Consider the following 16,168-nt stretch of genomic DNA (forward strand, 5'->3'; position numbering starts at 1 on the left):
CAAAAAATAAAGTTCACAGTACCAACTGAAGGACAGCCCAAAACTATTATATAACCATGAGACACAGTTCCCAATATCTTCCATATCCCCCTCCCATACTATTAAAATATTGTTGCGGAAGTGGTGATAGAAGGCCAGGTTGGGGGATTGAATAAAATATTTTTTTTTTAAATGTGTAGAAATACAATATATATTTATATATATTTATATATATATATATTTTTTTTTATACAATGTAATAAAGGTAATACATCTTTCTAGATATGTTTGTATGCTGTTCATAACATCATTTTTAAACTTTTTTTAAACCCTTAAGGACACATGACGTGTGACATGTCATGATTCCCTTTTATTCCAGAAGTTTGGTCCGTAAGGGGTTAAATAAGCAGTTAATTAATGTTTTGTTTTATTGTTTATGCATGTTTATGTTTATTAGTTATTCACTAATGCTTGTTTTTGCAATTGTGTATACATTTAAGAAATATAGTAAGCGCTCAACTCCAGTAGGTAATGCCCTGTGTTATAAACATGCACAATTTAAAGCTGGGTGCAAGAGTGTTAGAATCCTTGTTACCATATCAAGATTATACTTACAAATAGAAAAAACCTTCAGCACACCATTTCATGCAAAAATATTTATTTAATTAGATACAATATATCATGTCATAAATATACAATCAAAAGTGCAATAAGGATAAAGTGCAAAGTATCCACACCTTAAAGGACCACTACGGTGTCAGGAAAACCAACTTGTTTTCCTGGCACTATATAATCCTTAGGTCCCCCCCACCCTCAGGGCCTCTATCCAGCTGGGCTGAAGAGGTTAAAACCCACTTACCTTTATCCATCGCTGGTGACCTCTCCTCCCCCTTCGACGTCTGCTCCAGACTGGAGCCGTATGCGCATGCATGGCCAGAGCCGCACGCGCATTTAAACCACCCATAGGAAAGCATTACTCAATGCTTTCCTATGGACGTTCTGCGTGATCAATGTGATTTTCGCATTGAGCGTCGGGGAAGCGCCTCTTGTGGCTGTCAGGAAGACAGCCACTAGAGGCTGGATTAACCCTGAAATGTAAACAGAGCAGTTTACAGCTGCAGGGTTAAAACCTGGGGGGACCTGGCACCCAGACCACTTCAGCTCAATGAAGTGTGACTAGTGGTCCTTTAATCCACATAAAGATTATAAACTATATACTGACCTTGGGCTGGAGACAGAAATATCCCAACGTTACGGCCACCGCCTTGATCACAGGATTCTCTTTGTCATAAAGCTATGCCATGCTTATGCTGTGCTCTTCCACTTCCCGCCCCAATGTGAAGGTTGGAGGTAATTTTTCTTACCTTTATTCCCTTGCAGTGCCTGTCTCCGTGAGGCTGTCCCACCTCCTTGGCTTACATTACCAAGATTGATGATCTCTGCCAATCCAATGCTTACCTCTAGACAAGAATTGAGACTAGTGCCCATTCTCAACAAAACACCATGTTGCAGCAACCAGATTGTCTCAGAATTCATCCATTTCTATTAAATGGTCTCAAAGCGGCAATTTCAGAGGAATCTCCTCTAGTACCGGTCAGGGACAGGCACTAGAGGCATTTAAACACTGCAATGTTTAAGCAGACTGGGACATAGCACCCAGACCACTTCATTGAGGTAAAGTGGTCAGGGTGCCTGTAGTGTTCCTTTAACTTTATGGATTTATGATAAAGTGCATATTGACATTTTATCAGTTATTTTAATGAGCTGGGTGGCGGACCGCCTAGCGCCCCATCTGGGTGCCTCTGCTAATCGCTGCTCCCTAGTGCTTACCGAGTACCACAAGCACCGCACCAGACCCCATCGGCACCGTAGTTTTCCATTTCCAGTGTTGCATCTTGGCTGGGGTCTCGCCGTCGTCCACCCACCCTGGAGCCAAGACTAGGAACCAGCTTCCAGTGGGCAGACCTCTCCTACTCCAGAGAGTGTAGCAGGCTGCTCTTACAAGAGCAAGTGATTATAACCCAGAGGAGTATTGTGATATAACAATCCCCAGGGTAGGTACAACCGTTTCCCCCACACATGAGACAAGGCTCTATGTTGAGGGTAAGCAGGAACTGAATTTAATGGGACCATACTTGGCCTTTTTTTTATGACAATCCCCATGCAAGGGACACTCCCCCCTGGACCTGAGAGTAAACCACAGCAGAAACAAATACACAATTACACTGGCTTTCAGATCCAGGACACTCCCACACATAACTAGGTCAATCCCTCCTCTGTACCTGGGAGATAAACGAGTCAAGTACTGTATTAACTCCATTATCTCCAGATACAAACACATTTTTATAAAAAAAAAAAAAAAATACCTTTAAAACATACAAAACCCCCACAAAAGTTACATCCACTGATAGCCCCGATCTGCGTGAACAACATATCCAAAAATCACGCAGATTGATTCCGTAATTTCCTGGAAGTCATAGTTTTGGCTGACAGCATGCATGGTCCCATGCCCAAAACAGTTCCATAGAATCGCGGCTAAGTGCCGAAAATAGTTCCAGGACATTCGCGACTAAGTCCCACTGAAGTCTATTCATGTGAAGGGAGGGAGCCAGGGAGCAAGCGTTCGGTTCTATGGAAAGTGCTGAACCAGGTGGGATACAACTTTGTAACTTTGTCTTTCTCTTGTTGTACATATTGTAGTAGGATCATAAAGATAGACTATATCTTTAAAATATATATATATATTTTTTTCATTTCAGATTGCAAGGAAACGGCATAAGGTTATTGGTACTTTCAAGAGTCCTCATGGCCACACTAGACCCCCTGCATCCTTAAAACACATCAGCCTAATGCCTCTTTCACAGATAAAGAAAGTGCTTGACATTCGGGAGACTGAAGGTCAGTGCATATTTAAAAATAAATAAATTAAAATATCCAAGTCATTTGTACCCATTGTTTTCTTATATGCCTCATTACGCCAAAACAGACATTTCAATGTCAAGTCTGTTCTCGAACAGCCATGTTCCAATAATGTGTTTAAAATGCTAAATTTAGTGAGCTCTGTTAATTTTCATGACACATTTCTTCCATCTGGTTCTGTCTGTAAATCAACAGTGGTTTGATAGTTTAGGGCTAAATATAGCTGCAGATTTAAATAAAAGATCATTATTTTGGTTGAAAGATAATACTCCTTTGTAAATGTACCATATTTTTTTTTTATTTTTTTTTAAATTCAAAAAAGCTTTTTATTTTTTATTTTAATTGTGTCTGAAGGACAATCCGATCTCTACAGTTTATTTATTTTTGTATTTAAAACTGCATTGACAGTTTGCTCCCACTTGAACATTGAAATCTTATTCGAAGAGATCACTATGCTTGTTCTCTTTGTACCACAATTTATGTAGCCGAAGTACAGACCTCTAAATACTCCAGGTACATGCTCTTGTTTGGATATAGGCTCATATAATCTCTGCTGTAAACTGTTTACAATAACATTAACTAATTAGCCATTTTGTTTTGGAACTCTATGCAGGAATAAGTGCAGTAGAGAGTAGGTCTTCAAACTTTTATTACATTTAATTATTTCAGATGACGTAAAGGTAGGCAGACAATGTAATAGAGCGTCAGGAAATGCTAGCAGAATGCTTGGTTGTATAAGGAGAGGTATTAGCAGTAGAAAGAGGGAAGTGCTCATGCCATTGTACAGAACACTGGTGAGACCTCACTTGGAGTATTGTACGCAGTACTGCAGATCATATCTTCAGAAGGATATTGATACCTTAGAGAGAGTTCAGAAAAGGTCTACTAAACTGGTTCATGGATTGCAGGATAAAACTTACAAGGAAAGGTTAAAGGAGCTTAACATGTATAGCTTGGAGTAAAGACGAGACAGGGAGGATATGATAGAAACATTTAAATAAAGGGAATCAACACCGTAAAGGAGGAGACCATATTTAAAAGAAGAAAAACTACCACAACAAGAGGATGTAGTCTTAAATTAGAGAGGCAAAGGTTTAAAAATATCAGGAAGTATTACTTTACTGAGAGAGTAGTGGATGCATGGAATAGCTTTCCAGCTGAAGTGGTTTAGGCTTAACACAAAGTAGTTTAGGCATGCGTGGGATAGGCATAAAGCTATCCTAACTATAGGATAAGGTATTTAGAAAATTGGGCAGACTAGATGGGCCGAATGGTTCTTATCTGCCGTCACATTCTATGTTTCTTTCTATTAATGCATACTATTCCTATTATGGTTGAAGAATAGTGGGAAATGCAAGGTCTTTGCATTCTTAAAGGAACACTATAGTGTCAGGAATAAAAACAGCTTATCCCACTTGCCCCCTTTTTAATAAGTAACAAAAATCCCACAGGAAAGCATTTGATTGCCTGAGATCGTCAATTCTAATTGGAACTGCAGCTCCTGGTGTGGGTGGGGATCGCTGTTGCTGCTTGCTGGTGGAACTTTGAAAGTGATCATTTTTTTATTTTATAATGGTATTGAGCTCACTGCAGGCGTTTCCACTTTAAGCTTGCTTTAATCTCTACCTACCACTGCCTGCATCTTCCCACACAAATGTTTGCACGTGGTATCATGGTGTTGTAAAATGCCACACACTGCGTTTGTGGAGGATACACATGCATGTACTTTGTTGGCCGTTTTGCCTTTGTAGCCTCCAACCTGGTAGCTTACACATAAAATAAATGTATTCATATTACTTGTCATGTACATTTGCATACAATTTTAACTCTGTATAGATGAAATGTTATTTTAGTGAAACCTTGGTATAAGAAATGGTAAGCTATTAGATGCTAGATTTATAATTCTCCAATTGCATATCATTCTTCTAAAACTGCATTTATCAATTAATTTGTTTTGGTACCAGAAACCTCAAATAGAAATCCATCATATTCAATAGTAGATATTCCTTTTAATTATCAGCTGCTTTTAGGTTTCTAATGGCAACACATCACCGCACAGTAATGTCATTGTGCCCTGCTGGTTTGAATTGTGCCTTTAAGCAGCTGCTTACTAATATGTAAATTGCTTGGTTAAATCATCACAAGTAGGTCATAGAACTTCAAAACTCGTTCCACCCAAAAAACAATGTACTTATTCTTGAGTAACTGTCTGCAAATGTCTATTATAAACCAGAGTAATATTTCCTTTTATATTTGCAGACTGCCATAATGCGTTTGCTTTGGTAGTGCGACCTCCGACAGAACAGGCAAACCAGCTATTTAGTTTCCAGCTGACAGCAGAGGAGCCTCCTAAAGTGGATTGGCTGAAGATGCTGTGCCGGCATGTAGCCAACACCATTTGCAAAGCAGATGCTGTAAGTTCTCTCCTACTGGTATATCCATGTCACTGTATTTAAAGTGCTTCCAGCACATTGTGGTTGCTCATACTGACAACTTTGCTGTTAGTCATTTGTTTAGTTTGAGACATTGCCACATTTCTACACCATCTTGGATATTTTACAAAGCTCTACTATTCTATAAAGCACGCTTTTATGTCTCCTCAGATTTTTGATCAACTACAAGGCATTAAAGGGACACTCCAGGCACCCAGACCACTTCTGCCCATTGGAGTGGTCTGGGTGTCAACTCCCACTACTCCTAACCCTGCAAGTGTAATTATTGCAGTTTTCTATAAAGTGCAATAATTACCTTGCAGGGTTAACTCCACTAGACAGCCACTAGAGGGAACTGCCCGGATTATAGCACAGATTATCTGTGCTAGAGCATCGCTGGACGTCCTCACGCTGTGTGAGGACCTCCAGCGTCTCTCATTTCCCCATAGGAAAGCATTAGGTCTCCCCGGCCGGTGGGCGGGATCAGTCTCGCCCACCGGCCTGACGGAATCAGTAGGAGGAGCGGCGTGGAGGAGACAGCGACGAGGGACATTGATTGACTGAAGGGCTTTTCACCCCTTCAGTAATTGGGGATTGGGGGGGGGGGGGGGGAGGGGGGTGGGAGGGAGAAGGAACCTGCAGTGCCAGGAAAACTGATTGTTTTCCTGGCACTGGAGATTCCCTTTAAATAGGCAGAGGGACATTGTTAGGCACACAATAGCTCTATTGCCTGTGTTCAGGAGTTTAAAAATAAAAAAGTGTATCTGTATATAATTCACCACCCATTCCAAGGCTATTGACACTTTAAATGCTTGATTATATTTCATATAATGCTCAGCTAGCCTGTGGGCTTGTTTTGCAGCATATTGCCAATGGATTTTCTTACAAAGATGAAAGAGCAATCTAAATTTATAGTATAGAGTTATAGGATAGTTTATAGTACTGTCCCTAAAAAGAATTGGGCCACCAATAAAATCTTTCCATATACAGCCTTTGGAGGTCTTTCATAATGTCTAGCCATATATTTTTGAATGTTATTTCTATGTTCCATCTACGTTAATGTATGTAGTAGAATAACCCTACGAGCCTGATATCGGTAAAACCTTTTTTTTTTTTCGTCTTTGATTATTCAAACAAGCCCATCATCTTTGTGTTTGAGTTGATTCATATTCCAGATGCATTTCTCTGCCGTAGGGTATTGCAGCCACTAGAATGTTTGACCCACATAGAATGTATGTCCTGTCACTCCCACTAATTACTTCTTATTTTTGTTATTTTTTTTTTTTTTATAAACCAATTATGACTGTCTATGCAACCCAAAGTGCTTTTCACTTTATTTTCTATGAGTTAACATATCAGAGCATCATGGGAAACTGTAGTCTGCAAAATATCTTGGTTTGCTGTCATTGCTCTAGCAGTTTCATCGGATTCTTAAAATATTGCAACCTTGCCGTAGTGCTTTAAGTATTAATATCCGTTTTAATTTCATGTCTTTGCAATGCGTTAATTTTAAAGGACCACTCTAGTGCCAGGAAAACATACTCGTTTTCCTGGCACTAGAGTGCCCTGAGGGTGCCCCCACCCTCAGGGTCCCCCTCCCGCCCGGCTCTGGAAAGGGGAAAAGGGGTAAAACTTACCTTTTTCCAGCGCTGCGCGGGGAGATCTCTGCCTCCGATCCTCCTCCGTTCCGCCCCGTCGGCTGAATGCGCACGCGCGGCAAGAGCTGCGTGCGCATTTAGCCGGTCGCATAGGAAAGCATTTACAATGCTTTCCTATGGACGCTTGCGTGCTCTCACTGTGATTTTCACAGTGAGAATCACGCAAGCGCCTCTAGCGGCTGTCAATGAGACAGCCACTAGAGGATTAGGGGGAAGGCTTAACCCATTAATAAACATAGCAGTTTCTCTGAAACTGCTATGTTTATAAAAAAAAAAATGGGTTAACCCTAGCTGGACCTGGCACCCAGACCACTTCATTAAGCTGAAGTGGTCTGGGTGCCTAGAGTGGTCCTTTAACCCCTTAAGGACACATGACATGTGTGACATGTCATAATTCCCTTTTATTCCAGAAGTTTGGTCCTTAAGGGGTTAAAGACATTGCAGCAGATGGTCATATACAGATTTGTTTTTGAAATTAGAATTTTCTCATTTCATCACCCAAACCTCAAAGGGGTTGGTTGTTGATTTATATTTTTTCCTTTAAAAATAAAACCCACATTTATTTTTATTTTTTTTATTCACAGTAGAATCTCAATCTAGTTAAAGCTTCCCCTGTTGATTTTTTTTTTTTAATTCAAAATAAAGGAAAAAAATACATCTTATGAAAAATCTGTATGAAATTGGCAGTTTTTATTAAAACTAAAATAAAATACATATCGCAAATGCAGGTTTATTTATGGTGTATATGTATGTGTCTGTTATGATTTTCTTTACTGATCTCTGAAAAGCATCTTTAAACCATGACTCGTGGCTGTTGATGCCTTTGAATACCTACACTTGGTAAACTGTCTGCCAATGTAACGTTCCCTCCATTTTGGTTTGTACTCAAAGTGGAATTGAACAGCTCTATCACACAGTTGCATTAATATGAAGATCCACTTGATGGCAGTAAAGGTTTAACTAACACTAACTATTCTCACTACTTTGATTCACTAATCTAATTTAAGAATTCTCTAACATTTTCTAATCTCAGTATTTTATATTTTTTTCTTCCTAGTTTAAATAAAATATCAAATTATGTATGTCTATGACTGGATTTTTTTGTAGGAAAATCTGATCTATACTACGGATCCAGATTCTTTAGAGGTCAACACAAGGGATGTGGATAGTACATTGAGCAGAGCATCAAGAGCCATAAAGAAAACATCGAAGAAAGTAAGTCAATCTACAGTCCATAAATGTACTGATTTAACAGTCCCATCATATATGATTTCATTATGATTATATCTGTTGGTATTTTTTTGTTTTTCACCCCCCACGTCCTTTGACTTATCGCAACTCTACAACGTTAGAGATTCCCACATTATTCCGCCCACTCTGACATATTGATCTTTAAAGGGAGATGCATTACTTGTTTTTTTTTTTTTTTTTAACCAACAAACACATTTAAACATATATATATATATATATATATATATATATATATATATATATATACACTAAAATAAAACAAGAACACACATTGGAAAGTATGTAACAAACATTTATAAACTTGTTCAGATTGCACTTTTTAGCACACCTAAACACTACTTGGCTAGGGGAGTTTCTTCTGACTCCCCCTACCCCACCCCTTTAACCACCCATCTCCATTTCAGACCAGGGCATTATTGTGCAGCAGCAGGAGATACCCAACACCAGAGCCTGCTCTGCATAAATCTCACTGCCCCCATGGCAGATGTTGCAATGTGAAGAGATCTTCCAACTGCACATGTGTAACTCTGTCAGGGATGCACAATGCAATGTTTGAACATTATTGGGGATTTGTACACTGGTTAGATCAGTGTCTCCACTGGAGTGGGTGTAGAAAGAATAAAAGCAGATCTATGTGAAAACAAAGCCTGTCTACTTTTGTTCAAGCTACAGACTGAGGCACCTGTCTTATCCAAAGCTAAAACTTATGAATTAGGGTGGTCTCAAAGTGATGCATGTCGCTTTAAGTTAAGCTTGCTTTTCTTTTATTTGGTGAAAATGTAGAGTTTTAACAATTGTAAAGAAATTGCTTGTAACAAAAGCTATAAAGATATTGTTCAATGTATCTTTAGCAAACTTTTTGTGTTTTATTTGTAGGTTACTAGAGCGTTTTCTTTTTCAAAAACTCCCAAGAGAGCCCTCCAGAGGGCTCTAATGGTGCAAAATACACCAGATGGACAGAGCCCAGGCTCAAGCTCAAAGGGCTTTGCTGGTAGTCGCATGTCAAGCACTACATCGTTGGCAGTGAGTAACATCCTTTTCTGCAATGCATTAGTAAAATATCACTTTCCCACACTACACATCAGGCGGCTTCTTTGTCTCCTATTAAAGAAGAGGAGGGAAAATAGACCACACTGGGTGGAAAAAGTTGGTCCTTGATCTACAATGTGTTTTTTTTTGTTTTTGTTTTTTGTGGTTTTTTTTCTGTTTTGGTTACTGTGTGAACTTGCCTGATGAATGGAAACCATTCCTCATTTTTTTTGGGTAACCATGATCATAGAACACAAACAAGATCGGTGAACTGTTAACAAGAATGTAGGTAAAGAACATGTTGTAAGTACTCCAGGCTGTTTTAGAATAGTTTCACTTCTTACCCGGTTTCCACTTGTGCTGCTACACGTCTCCACTAGAACCTTAGAAGCTTCCGTTGGCTCTCCTGAGCTAAATCTTGCACTGCTTAGACAGAGCTCCTGGCTCCTTTGTAGCTATAGTGGAGAAGCCACTCTTGGCAGACCTCTGCTGAGAAGTAAAACTTTGTTAAAACCGCTTGGCAGCTTACAATAGGTGGGGTGGAGCAGTGTGCATTGAGTGTTCCTAATGTTTTTTCCCAATTCTCAAACGGTTTTGTTTTAATTTCAAAAAGTATGGCTGTCTAAACACCGCTGTTCACTCACCTGAACTGCAGAGAAGGGTGCTTCTGGGGCAAATTCATACAATACACAAGATCCGACATATAAACATGCTGTTGTTTTTTTATGTACAACAATAGAAGAATGCCCGTCTTGGAAGAAATTTCGTTAAGATATCATTGTACATTACATTAAGTGCCAGGGACAGTGAGCACATCTTAACCCCTTAAGGACCAAACTTCTGGAATAAAAGGGAATCATGACGTGTCACACACGTCATGTGTCCTTAAGGGGTTAAACATGTATTCCTGTCCCTATAGTGTTAACACCACCATCTAGCCCCCCTGGGCCCCTCATGCCTCAGTAAATATAGCAAAATCTTAATGTATTCAAGCCCAAAGCTGTAACTCTGTATGCTGTTTGACTCAGAAAAACAAGCAGTCTGCTGACATCTGGTAGCCTGATTCAATCACAGTGCTTCCCCATAGGATTGACTTAGACTGACAGAGGCAGATCAGGGGCAGAGCCAGCATGATTCAAACAGCCCTGGCCAATCAGCATCTCCTCATAGAGATGAATTGAATCAATGAATCTCTATGAGGAAAGTTCAGTGTCTGCATGCAGAGGGAGGAGATACTGAATCACAGGATGCTGTACACAGTGCTGCCCTGTGCTCTGCTGACAGCAGATCTGAGTGGATGGAGGCATGTTATGCCTCCAACTCCGAAGTCCCCCTGGTTCACTCTGAGTGACTGCAACTGGAGGTGTTCCTAGCTTTCAATGTAAACACTGTATTTTCTGTATTTTCTCAGAAAATACAGTGTTTACACGAGAGAGGCTGCAGGGAGCTATAGTTCTCACCTGAACAACCTCATTAAGCTGAAGTTGTTCAGGTGACTAGTGTCCCTTTAACTTCCAAATAAGTGTTTGGATATTTTTTTTTTTTTTTTTTTTTAACATTTAATTTTTACATCATTCTATGGGCAAACTAATGTAGTGTGAATTCTTTGTGTTGGCCAACTCTAAAGGGGCACTCCAAGGTGATTCTCCTTACCCCTATGACAATGTTTTTACATATAATTCAGAAACATACAGCAGTAATGAGAATATTATTTAGTAAGTTGTAAAGTATGATAATTACCCCATCCAACCACTGCTTCTGAGTTTAGCAGAATTTCATTCCAATTACTTTCTGTGCTTAATTAAGTTTTCCAAGGTTATCTTTATTTTGCACAGTTTAAAAAAATCTATGGAGTACCCCTTTTAATGTTTCATAAACTAGTTTGATTAATACGGGTTAGAATTAAAGTTTAAGAACTTGGCTGGCTTATTGCGTCTAAATGTTTGTTTTTATATTTTAATTGCTCATTCATTCCTGTTTATAGATAACACGTTGCTCTTCTGCCATCAACATAAATGGACCAGCTAAACACGCTAACGTTCAGCGATCAAATTCCCTTGATGGCAGCTCGCTTAGTCCTAGGTCACGTGCTATTCTGTGCCCAGGATCTCCTAGTAGTCCTATGCCACATAACGGCCCATTAAGCAAAGTGCAGACTGTTCCCCACATTACAGTAAACTGTGACCAGCAGAGGGAACAGGGAAATCGCATTTCCTGCAACAACAAATCTTTGTCTGTAAGAAAGGAGCCCTTGCTATGACAGCGAGCTAATAAGTGAGCTCATCACCGTAATTATTTCCCCAATTTGAATGCTGTCCACACAGTGGTGGTAGAATATTGTGGTAGTGGTCTGTTTATTTGCATGAATGTCTTTTTTTTTTTATATATATATATCTGGTCTTTCTTTCCAAGGATTTTATCTTTAACCCAGGATGCATTACAACGCCTAATTTTTCCAAATGTTACTTTATCTATTTTTTTATTTTTTTTTTTTTTTTTACTCAATAGTCGACCTCACCAACTACACGTTGCTGCTTTTTCAGACGACCTGTTCAGGTGTGAGTTTATACAATACACACATTTGACATCAGAACAATTTCAGAATAAATTCTGCACTGCCATATTTGTTTGAAAAATAGCAATCAGGATTAATTTGAATCTAGTGGAGATGTGAGCAAGTGCCTCTAACATTTTTTACCCTTTACCTTTTTATATATATATATATATATATTTCTTTTCATCATAAACCTAGTTTTGAATGTGTACACTTCATGGTTTAAGACTAATTTTTACCAATTTCTAGGGAAGCTGCCAACAACATCCATGACTGGACAATGTTGGCGCCCTTTATTCAATCTCAAGTTGTTTAACTTGAAAACTAGTAACACCTCCATTAAGGATCTATTTGGATTTATGTAAACCTTTTTTTTTTTTTTCCTGAATCTCTTAATTTGAGGTTTTTGTTTTTTTAAGATCACAATCTGGGATTTTAAAATGTCATAACCTGGACTGTTGTGCTTATCACTGTCTGCTATATATAATCCTAATCTTGTAAGACATTCAGTTATGGAAAAGCATTTTTTTTAAATAGATTAATAGACCAGCACGCACTGTCCTTTTTCAGCTGTGGGTCACTTTAAGGCTCCATGAACATTCAGGCAGATTCATTTCTCAAAGGCAAAAAAGTAGTGCTACCGAAGGTGCATAGTTATCCTACACAAAATTTATTGAAGGTCATGTATACAAATGTTTTGACTTTTAACCCTTCCAGAAAATGTGTGTAGCACAGCATCTTTTTTTTTATTAAATGTATCTTTTTTTTTTTTTTTTTCCCTTCCCCTTTGTAAAAGTATGTTGTGCCCACTAAAGAAGCAACAGTGTAGTGGAGTATTGTCAAATTGCAGTATACGTTACTCATATTGTGGCTTCTCATGCAGATTATGTATTAAAGTAGTTTAATTGCATTTCATCCAATTTGTGTTCTACCATACAAATGTGTGGAAACAACCCTCACTGATGAAAGGTGGGAGGGGATTATTAACACTTCTAGACAGTTGTGGCTCACCTACTTGTTAGTTTTATTTTTAGTTAGAAATAGATGGAACATTTAAAAAGACAAAAGCAAGAGCTCTTGGTGCTATATTTTCCATATTCTTAACATGTATAGCTTGGAGGAAAGACGAGACAGGGGGAATATGATGAAACTTTTAAATACGTAAAGGGAATCAACACAGTAAAGGAGGAGGCTTTATCTAAAAGAAAAACTACCACCAGGGACTAATGAAAGTATTTAGAAAATTAGGTAAACTAGATGGGCCGACTGGTTCTTATCTGCCGTCACATTCTTTGTTTCTATATTTATCTTTCCAAATAGTTTCCCCTTTCCTAAATTTAGCGAGTTCCTCTTTTTATTTTTTTTATTTATTTTTTATTTTTTTCTATTGCAGTCAGTTTATTTCCTTTTGGAGGGGATACTAAAATTGGAGTATTGATATTAATTTACATTTTTCACGTATGTTGCTTGTCCTTAAATACATGAAGGGAATTAACACAGTAAGAGGAGACTATATTTACAAGAAGAAAAAGTACCACAACAAGAGGACATAGTCTTAAATTAGAGGGACAAAGGTTTAAAAATAATATCAGGAAATATTACTTTACTGAGAGGGTAGTGGATGCATGGAATAGCCTTCCAGCTGAAGTGGTAGAGGTTAACACAGTAAAGGAGTTTAAGCATGTGTGGGATAGGCATAAGGCTATCCTAACTATAAGATAAGGCCAGGGACTAATGAAAGTATTTAGAAAAATGGGCAGACTAGATGGGCCAAATGGTTCTTATCTGGCGTCACATTCAATGTTTCTTAAATATTTAATATTGCAGAAGGTTCACTTTCCCAAATGTTTTACAAGCCTATATTTAACAAATCATATTTGTGAGGTTTAGAAATTTACATTTAAAAATCCACCTCTATTCTACCCTACAAGCTATCAAACATGGTGATTTAATATTAGTGCACATGAATAGCACAAATCCTTTCAAATATGTAATTATTGCCCAAAGAGTGGCATATGTCCGCATCTTGGAGTCTATGGTAATTACTTTGCATTTAAATTTGTTAAAAAAAATCAAAACCTCCCTTTTCCCTAACTGTACAAACTTTCTCTAGTTAGTGTTTATGCAAACATATTTAAAGAGGTTTTTTTTTTTTTTTTTTAAAGTACGTGCAGAAGTTTTTGCTTTTGCAGTACTTTTTTTTTTGTTGGCCAAGGTATCCTGAAAGCTAAGGAAACTACACATGAAAACTTGGAAAGAAAGATTTAACTTTTCAACAAACTATATTGTCCACCATAACTGAGGAAATGGGGCTTTGTTTCACTTTTTCTTCTTTTCTCGGGTAACCGTGTGTGCTTTTATTACACTTTACTATGTTTCACGGTATGTTTAATATTGCATGTCCTATTATGGGTCCATATGTTTTGTGTATGAGTTTAATTTTCAATTTAATTTGAGGGAAGGGGGGCTAGTTTGTACCGATACTGTATCACAGACCTGACCCAGATATCTCGTGTTTGTATTATGAACTGTAAAGAGAGCTGTTTGTGGAAGTGTTTATGTAATGTCCTATGTTTGGTGAATGGAGTGTTCCTTTCAAATCTGTAGTACTTCACATTGTTTGTGGAGCCCCACCCCCTACCTTATTAAAGAGTGCCTATTTCAATAGACAATACATGTTTTCTTTAGGGTTATATTAGTTACTAACTAAATATATATATATATATATATATATATTTCTTCATATTCAAGTGGTAAAAAAAAAAAATCTATCTTCTCTTAGTGAAATATTTGTGATATATTCTTTTCTTGTCTTGCAGACAGTCTACTCGCCTTCGGTGGTAAACCTTCCATCTTTGTTTGAAAAGAAGTACCATACCTTCAGCCGATCAACAACACACCTCATATAGGAAATGTTAGTTCCTGCTTTAAATGACAAAACAGCTGGCTGTTCTTAAAGACTTGGTAGTTCCAATATGGTACTCATGGGTAGCACTTCATAGCAGCTTGCAAGTAAAATGAAGTTTAAAGAAAATGTCTAATAAGCTGCCTTAGGTGGACTGTAAAGACTTAATCTGCACAAGTGGCACATTGGTTGTGTTCTTTTCTCTTTAACATTGCTTTGTGTGTTATATATGTTTTTATGTCTGACCTTGATCCATGCATGTTTACATGGGTCTTTAAACAATGTCAATGTCTCAGTGCTTTTTGGATTATTTGAAAACCATATTTGATCTGTTTACTGTAATTTGATTAAATCATGAGCTGAATATTAATATGCCAATCTTTAAATATGAAAATGATCAAACTATCACTGTGGTGTGGTGAATTATGAAGGTATTTTTAATACTGACAATTCCCCCTTCTGTTAGGATCTCATTTCTAGTTGTTACGTAAGCATTCTGCTAGTCTCAAGGCATTAGTAAAAATGTATTGTAATTTTCGGTGGGCAAAGTGTATTGCAGTCTGCAGTAAAGTTGTTACTGCTTGTAATTGAATCCTGAAAACGACCATGGTATCTTCAGAAAGTAAAGTCTTCCATCCTGCTTTGGTTACAGGGTATGTGCGGAAAAAGCATCCTCTAAGAACGTATTTCAGGATTTTACTTATCTGGCATATTGTCAATTCATATAGTGACAGGTATAACTGGCATATTTCTGAACCATATGAATAGCTATAATAATGAAAATTAAAAAAAATTGAACATTCAACATTTTTAAAGGCTTGGTTTGTGTCAGGAAAAAAGAATCTGACTCCCTTTAAAATACAAAGTCAGATTCTACCTTGCAATTAGGAAATTACTTCTTGTCTTCAGATATTTTAAGGTGTTTGGATTTTAAGCAATTTATACATATTTATTTATAGCCAAAATATGGCTTTTAATGCAAGAAAATTGTGTTTCTGATTCTCATTGTACTTGTAACACTAATTTTTTTTTTCTTTCGTTTTCTACTGTAATTTTGATGTCTCTTGAGTAAAACCTGAAATGTGGTAATTGACACAGGTATTCATTAGTCTCAAAATACAGAATTTTGTGAGGGGCAAGCTTATTGACGCAGTTTGCGTTCATAACAACTAACTTGTATGTAAATAAACGTATAAAACACTTGTTTTTGCTTTTGTCTCTTTGGTAGAATCCTCTTTGCACAATAAGTCTGCTGCTATTGTTTACAGTGCAAAATATGCACACCCCTAAAAGACAGACAATACCTCAAAGTTGACATGTCTGCTTGATGTGCATCTGCTGGGCTGAGAAAGATGAAAGGAGGTATACTTACCTAAAGGTCTGCGGTTTTTTTTTTGGGTGAGGGCAGTGCTGCCATCTTCTGACATACATTTGTGTCTGA

The 16,168-nt window shown here is 37.8% G+C and overlaps 1 protein-coding gene across 3 annotated transcripts in view; it reads left to right on the plus strand.

Moving 5' to 3' along the window:
* The window catches only part of ECT2 (epithelial cell transforming 2), a 43,180-nt gene extending 27,282 nt beyond the window's left edge, over positions 1 to 15,898 (plus strand). For 2 of the 3 annotated variants that reach the window (XM_063441046.1, XM_063441047.1), the window contains 5 exons: positions 2,739 to 2,877; positions 5,158 to 5,312; positions 8,096 to 8,203; positions 9,116 to 9,262; positions 14,642 to 15,898. In XM_063441046.1, the coding sequence (XP_063297116.1) occupies positions 2,739 to 2,877; positions 5,158 to 5,312; positions 8,096 to 8,203; positions 9,116 to 9,262; positions 14,642 to 14,731 (639 nt within the window). In that variant the 3' untranslated portion in view covers positions 14,732 to 15,898. Of the gene's footprint in view, positions 1 to 2,738; positions 2,878 to 5,157; positions 5,313 to 8,095; positions 8,204 to 9,115; positions 9,263 to 11,252; positions 11,543 to 14,641 lie in introns of all 3 variants that reach the window. The other variant, XM_063441045.1, reaches the window with a different exon arrangement.
* Positions 15,899 to 16,168: the final 270 nt, after the last annotated feature.

The sequence above is a fragment of the Pelobates fuscus genome, chromosome 2, assembly GCF_036172605.1.
Source record: "Pelobates fuscus isolate aPelFus1 chromosome 2, aPelFus1.pri, whole genome shotgun sequence".
Lineage (NCBI taxonomy): Eukaryota > Metazoa > Chordata > Amphibia > Anura > Pelobatidae > Pelobates > Pelobates fuscus.